Below are 7,181 nucleotides of genomic sequence, written 5' to 3' on the forward strand. Positions count from 1 at the left end.
AGCACGAGCCCTGAAATGTTTCCTCAACTGTCAGCTTGGAGAGGGGTGGTAGGAAATGAAATATCTGATTCCTGGGGCTGGAAAGTGATTCCATTTGGAATTTACACTGGGATAATATCCCTTCAACAGCATGAGAGCGAAGGGGGCTGAAATAGGTGATAAAGGTTAGTAACCTCTGTGTGAAGAATTCTCCCAACTGCTGCTCACCCTGTTTGTTCCTGTAGGAGTTTTCTATGACCCTCCTCTCAGGGAGGCTGCCTGGCTAATTCCTGCCTAAACCAGACTGCACTGAAATATCACAGTAACTCCAAAGATTGCAAGAAGATCATCTTTATTCGAGTAGTTGCAGCAATTCAGTACATGCGAGACCTAGAAATAATTGCAAAGCTGACTCTGTTTGCAGTTCAATCACCAGTTTGTGAGTGAATCTGCCCAAACTTTGTGTGCCCAAGAACTTTCTGTGCTTTAGAAGTTGTTTCCAGCGGTTCAGAGTGATTCCTCTCCGTCTCAATCCCCATGTGCTGTCTGTCTTTCCTCACTTTGCAGATGACCTTTGGAGGATCCTCAGTGCTGTTTTCCACCTCCCATCTTGTCTCTTTTGTCTGCAATAACATGGAGAGAAGGAACAGCAATTATTTAAGCCCACCTCACATGAGCCCACTCTGAGCTTGGTTTGGGCCTCGTCTCTCATTCCTTTCTCTCAGAACTTTTCCTCTCCATCTCCTGGATTTGACTCATCCCTTTTATGATACTGCTGACCTCTAACAGCTCAAGGCAGGTTTTAGTGGCGTGTTCCTGCAATTCCCCCGAGCTGGCCAAGCTTCAATTCCCGTGTCCTTTCATCTGGGGAAATGATTAGTGTTTTGTGCTTTACTTTGCCTTTACTGTAGCAGAGTCTGGGATTTTTTTTCCTCATGTGTAACATCTTTTAATGGCTGAAATTTGTTCCATTCTAGCCAGAGACATCATTTGTTAGTTATTAGATTTTTTTTTCTGTGGCAAATCAATGCAGACCTGTCTCTAGAATGGACCAAACTACCAGTGTTGTGTGTATTTCCTTTTATAAAACAAAGCTTCTCCTGAAAGAGCAAGGATTCTTACCAGCAGTTCCCGAAAGGGAGCCAAACATCCTGTGGAACAAAGAGAAAACAGTTGAAAGAAGAGTTAACACACGAAATGCTGTGTGAGACAAGGATGGGTGAAAGCAAATTATCTGTCAGTCAGGTACATTGTGTGTGCAATCAGAGCAGGGATATCCATCTCCCTGTGTGCCTTCTCAGCCAGGGGGAGAGGGAGTTGTTGTAAGAAAGGTATTTTTAAACAACTGCATAGGGAAAAGGCAATTATGGAAGAGGAGGAATAAAGGAAATAAAAACCTTTCCACCCCTGCCTCTTTTTTTCCCTCCTGGAGGCTGTGTGAGATGACAGCGAGATGTGCTCCTGCATGGGGTGACTCAGGGGCTGAGCTGGGCCAGCCTGGCTGCCTTCACTTCTCTTCACAGTATTTCCTTCACTGATTCCTGGGGGGTAAAAGCTCTCTGCCTGGTAACAGGAAGTTTATGGGAACTTGTTCTTGATTTTTATGCTCTGTAAAGCATCATTAACTGCACTTTTCCTGGCTGTGGAGCAGCTGATCTCTCTGTTAAGCTACACTTAATCTCCTGTGCTGATTTGCCAGTTTGCCTTCCCCTTCAGAAACTCTCTGAGGTCTCACCTCATGCAAATGGGAGCTGTAACTCCCATTTACAGTAATTTCTACTTCCACCAGGGGTCCAGAACAATTAATTTGTTATAAACTGTAGAACCCTAGGGGCGTTGGCAGTTGTGTTTACAGAGGTGCTGTGGTAAGTGAGCGGCACAGTCAGGCAAAGGTTTCTTACTGCGACTCCTGGCCCTCCAGCAGCTGCCTGTAAGTCGCGATCTCCTGCTCCAGCCGAGTCTTGATATCCATGAGGATCTTGTACTCGGTGTTCTGGCGCTCCATCTCGGCTCGGAGCTCCGCCAGCTGCGCCTCGAGGCTGCCAACCAGCCCCTGGATCTGCGCCAGCTGCGCCCCGTAACGCGCTTCCGTGTCGGCCAAGGTGCTTTCCAGCGCCGCTTTCTGCCAGGGGGGGGAAAAAAACCACAGAGGGGCTGGTGCCACGCACGGGACCCCCACGGAGGGAGGGCAGTACGGGAACGTGTCAAGTGGGGAGTGCAGAGCTGGACGTACCATGCTGAGCTGGGACTGCAGCTCGATCTCCAGCCCTTGCAGGCTGCGCCTCAGGTCGGTGACCTCGGACTTGCTGCTCTGCAGCTGCTCGGTGTTAATGGCCACCTCCCGGTTCAGCTCCTCGGTCTGAGACAGGGAAAGCGCCACGTGAGAAGGATGGGCCGTGCGGGGCTGTCACAGCGGCTTTCCGTGCCTTTTGGGACGTGTTTCTTTTGGTCAGCGTTTGCACAGTATGGATGGGGTTTTATACCTTGCTGTGGAACCAGGCCTCAGCATCCTTCCTGTTCTGCTCAGCCATTTGCTCATACTGGTCTCTCATATCCGCCAGGATCTTGGACAGGTCAATGCCTGGAGCAGAGTCCAGTTCAACACTGACCTGGCCGGCTACTTGTCCTCTCAGGGCACTCATCTCCTGTTGGGATGGCAGAGGAGACAAAACAGGGCACAATCATCACTGAAAACATTATGAACCTTCTGTTCTTTTGCCAAGGGCTAAGGCTGACTGGCTCCCCTGAAGTACTGGCAGGGGGTCCCACCCTACAGGGAAATCTTTTCCTCACTGCTGGAGAGCCCAGGGCAATTCCTGAGGGACTCCACATTTCTGTAGTGCCGCTCTCAAATGTGTTTCTTCCTGGCTTTTACCTCCTCGTGGTTCTTCCTCAGATAAGCCAGCTCCTCCTTCAGCCCTTCGATCTGCAGCTCCAGGTCTGCCCTGGACAGGGTCAGCTCGTCCAGGACGCGGCGCAGGCCGTTGATGTCGGCCTCCACGCTCTGGCGAAGCCCCTGCTCGGTTTCAAACCTTCAGAAGGCAAAACAAGCCCATTCAGGCTCGCTGATTAACCAGCCCACAAGAAACACATTGTTTTATGTGAATGTGCCCGGGTTTGTAGGATTTACGTGGCGCAGGTGGTGCTTTTAGTAAACACACGAAGGGCTGGACTGCACAGGCAGGATCAAACCGGTGTTCACACAGGGGTTTTATGGCCATTCTGTGCTTGTTTTACTGCCCTTTGGCTCAACAGGGGGTTTTGCCTACTCACGAGACCTTTCCCCTGTCCAAAATGACTCACTTGGTTTTGAAGTCGTCGGCAGCCAGCCTGGCGTTGTCAATCTGCAGCACAATCCTGGCGTTGTCGATGGTGGCATCAAGGATCTGCAAACAAAGAGAGCTCATTGCTGAGGTTGAAACAAGTGCTATCAGCCTCCCTGCTCTGCAGATAAGAGTGAAGACTCTATTTCCTCTGTAGGCACTGCAAACAGAGGTGTAGGGAAGAATCAGTGATCTGCAGCAAACACATTGCACAGATTTATCAAGGACTCCTGCCAGGATTGGCAGCTTTGGACACATCCTTGTGTCTGGTGTGTGAAGTGGCTTTAGGTAGAAAAGCCACTTCTCTCAAGCCTCTCTCCACTGTGAGACAAAACTACAGGCTGGCTGAGGGGGAGAGCACTTGGAGGAACCATCTTGGAACACATTTTTATTTCCTAGAACACCCAGGATAGTGTTTGTTTATTTATTCTTTTAATGCATCATGAAAACCTCTAAAGAAAATGTTGTTTATTTAGTTTTACCTGGAAAGCATGTCTTTGCCTGCCACTTCTAGAACTCAAAAGGTCAGCCACAAAAACAGCTGGTACAACATTTTCCCCCTCCTCGTGACGGGGAGTGAAAGAAAGGCGGGAAAAGAATACGAAAAGGAAAGAGTCTGATTGCCAGTTCTGCCTTCAGCAGAGCTCAGATTCTAAATCAGGAGTGAACGTGGATGGGTTGCAGCAAGGAGCAGGAACCTGTGTGGGAGCGGTCGTGAACTCCAGGCTGAACTCAGAAAAACCAAACCTCAAGTTTTCTTTGATTTATTTACATAGTTTAATCAGCGACTGTCTGTGTTTTGCAGGGTGTGTATCACCTCAGCAATCTGATATCAGGCACCCATGGGCTCTTGGGGCAAATCCTGCATTTATATACGGCATTGATTGCTTCGTGTCTGCTGCTTCCTTCTTCCCTGCGCCAAATGTTTCAGTGCTCTTATCTCAATTCCGAGGTTAAACAGGGGAAAAATGAAAGAACAATTGTCCTTAACCCATTTTTATTTTCATTGCTAAAGCAGCATATTGGGGCCTCTAAGGGTTTTCAGGCTTTGTGGCAGGTGAGAAGCACAGAGACAGGCAGGTTGCTGTCACTGCTTGGTTCTCTTTATAATAATCTTTATTATAATCATTTTATATATGGTGATATGGTCATATGTGTGTACATGACCAGCATGTGTGTATGTGTGTGTGTACAAAAACAAACACTATCAGAGAGTTAAGCACTCAGGCATCCCACACTGACTGGTTTGTGCCTTCTCCTGGCTAACATTTAAAAAGCAGATAATTCCCCACTGACATTTTCTTTACACCCTGCCCGTTCCCTCGCACACCCATCTCATCTCCCTGCAAGGCCCCCTGGGGAAGGTTTGCTCTTCGGGTTTTCCTGTTGTGCTCCTGAAGCGCAAACCAAAGATGGCTTGGGGTAAATATTAACACCTACCTTGTCTCGGAGGTCCTCGATAGTCTTGAAATAAGGGCTGTAGTCCCGAGTCGGGCTCGGCCCTTGCTTCTGGTACCAGTTTCGGATTTTAGTCTCGAGGTCGGCGTTGGCCTCCTCCAGCGCCCGCACCTTCTCCAGGTAGGACGCCAGGCGGTCGTTCAGGCCTTGCATGGTCGCCTTCTCGTTCCCTGAGAGGAGCCCATCGCCTGCCAGGCCGCCCCCATAGCTAAAGCTGCTGCTGAAGCTGCCCCCGTATCCTCCCCCCAGGCCGCTCCCCAGGCCCGAGGAGACAAACCTGGCCGAGGACACGGAGACGCCCCTGCCACCGGACCCCCCGTGCATGCTGGGGGCCCTGAAGCTGCCGAACCGCAGCGAGGAGCCCAAGGGCCCCCCCACCACAGAGGAGCTGGTTTGCCTGAAGCTGTAACTGGCCATGGCGAGGTGAAACCGAGGACCCAACCCGAGCTGCACGCGCAGGTTCCTGATCCCCGGGCAGGAGTGTGCCCTGCTCCCCCCCACCCCACTGCTTTTAAGCCGGGGACAATGGGAGTTGTCTCCAGAATGTGTTATCTGAGACCCGTGGAATTTATCAGCCCTGAGCCCTCTGCCAACACGGCAATTCCCTTATTGGTCAGTGGCTGTGGAGTGGGCTGTTTCCTTCCCAAACACCTCCACACGCAGGAGGCGATTCCTCCCCCCCTGACCGCTGCCTGCTGAAGCAAAAGGTGGGATTTGGAGGAGGCGTCTCCGTGCCGAGGGGAGCGTTCCTAAACCTGGTCAGAGTTTACCTGCGGTGGAAACAAAGGGGCTCAGGGGGGACTCACACAAAGACTTTCTCGTGTAATCTTGTGAAAGAGTTTTAACTGAGTGATTCAGCTTGATAACAGAGCTTGAGAGGAGCCCAAATGGTGAACAATGTGTGTGGACATCAGCAAAACCTGTACCCACTCTCATTTCCTCATTTCCCTTGAGAAAAGTTCTTCTTTCAGAAGTGACATTTTCTCTGTTCCCTTCTTTGGTCCCCATTCCGTTTGGGCTGACAGGGAACCTGCTGTGTTTGAGAGTCTGGTTCTCTGCAGACACCAGAATCCTTCTGAAGCAGCCATGGCTGCATCTGTGGCAAAGAGAAGCGTTAGCATCCCTGAGTATCTGGGGAGTGAGGAGAAACAAGTGCCTGACTATACACTGAGTCCTTTGATTGCTGCTCAAAGAGAGAAGTGAAGAGAAGAAACAGATTCACTCAGTCTTCTGGTCTTTAAGAGCAGTGAAAGTGTTATTTCTAAAACTTTCAAGTCTTCTGTCCCTAAGCATCCCTAACATACGAGGGGATACTCACAGCTTTCCTTCCATTCTCCTTCCTTCTCACTCCCTTCAAACCCCTGGAACTCCCCAGAAGTGCTTTGGAGAAAGAGGGAGTGCTGTCCTGGCAGCATTTGCAGCTCTCAGGAGCAGCCAGGCCTTTCCATGCCCATGAAAAATGCTCCAGGTATTTCAGGCCACACAATAGGGCTGCACTCCCTGTGTACAGAGGCCTCAAACTGCGGGGCCGCTTCGGGGAGGGGAAGAACAAACAGCACACGGGGAGGCCAACCAGGGCACCTGTAACACCTGCATCAGGAACTGGGCAGTGACTCAGGGAGGGAATAAGTCACTGGGTACACACAGGATGTGTACCACGCTCCAGCCCTGGGCATGGGGCTGAGTTGTCTCCTCTCTGTAGGGAAGTGAAGCTGTGCAGTCTCTCCTCAGAGCCACTGCTGCTGCCAGAGATACCACGATCCTTCCTCCCAGGGACCTGAATGTCCTGTTCAGCCCTGGGTGGGACAAACCTGCCTGGCCAGTAACTGTTCCAAGGGCTGTGAACAGGGGAATGGTAGTGTCAGGAGGCTGCAGTCTGCCTGCAGACAGAGAGAAAGCTGCAGGAGAACAGTTATTTTATCCTTAAATATTCATGTCCATAGCTAGAGCATAAAGAGCATCAGTCCATGTGCTTTTCTCCACTGAACAGAAGTGCAAGAAGATGAAAGGAGAATAAATCCCAGTGTGTCGTTTTTGAGATTTGTCTCCTGCTGCAAGGAGAAAGGAATGTCCTTCCCCTTAGGTATTCCTTCAGCATTCCCTGGACTCCCAAGTCAGGACCTCAAAGCAGTGTATCTCTGGGTCTTGCAAATTAAATGTACATCTGTTTTATGTTCCAACTCATGAAAATGTGGAGCTGGAAGGCCTCTGCATTCCCTCTGCAAGCCTTGAGTAAAAGCAGCAATCACCATGTGTTACACTGCCAGAATATCGACCGTGTACTGCAGGCACAGTGGGTTTGTGTCGGCTGTCAGGGGAGAATCTCCCAAAGAATGAACTGCAGTTCTTCGTGGCAGTTTGGAAGTGCAGCTGAAAATGTCAGGAGAGAAGGGGCTTGGGACACACTGTCAAACGGATTAA

At 50.3% G+C, this 7,181-nt stretch overlaps 1 protein-coding gene across 1 annotated transcript; it reads right to left on the reverse strand.

The window, feature by feature from the left end:
* Nucleotides 1-322: 322 nt before the first annotated feature.
* Nucleotides 323-5,465, reverse strand: LOC114069268 (keratin, type I cytoskeletal 19). Its single transcript, XM_027905934.1, has 8 exons — nt 4,743-5,465; nt 3,283-3,365; nt 2,855-3,011; nt 2,463-2,624; nt 2,213-2,338; nt 1,881-2,101; nt 1,102-1,130; nt 323-602 (listed from the first exon to the last, which is right to left on the reverse strand). Exons 1-8 carry the CDS (start codon nt 5,175-5,177, stop codon nt 565-567), a joined length of 1,251 nt encoding a protein of 416 aa, XP_027761735.1. The 5' UTR covers nt 5,178-5,465; the 3' UTR covers nt 323-564.
* Nucleotides 5,466-7,181: the final 1,716 nt, after the last annotated feature.

The sequence above is a fragment of the Empidonax traillii genome, unplaced genomic scaffold, assembly GCF_003031625.1.
Source record: "Empidonax traillii isolate 1590-97213 ecotype Southwest subspecies unplaced genomic scaffold, ASM303162v1 scaffold1222:size288430, whole genome shotgun sequence".
Classification (NCBI taxonomy): Eukaryota; Metazoa; Chordata; class Aves; order Passeriformes; family Tyrannidae; genus Empidonax; species Empidonax traillii.

What these genes read in the sequence shown, in the direction of transcription:
- LOC114069268 (XM_027905934.1), bottom strand. Translation starts at nt 5,177, where the DNA reads ATGGCCAGTTACAGCTTCAGGCAAACCAGCTCCTCTGTGGTGGGGGGG. An exon ending in GCCGACGACTTCAAAACCAA is followed by an intron (nt 3,012 to 3,282) that starts GTGAGTCATTTT and finishes TGCCTTCTGAAG; the next exon opens with GTTTGAAACCGAGCAGGGGC. An exon ending in AGGCCTGGTTCCACAGCAAG is followed by an intron (nt 2,339 to 2,462) that starts GTATAAAACCCC and finishes TCCCTGTCTCAG; the next exon opens with ACCGAGGAGCTGAACCGGGA.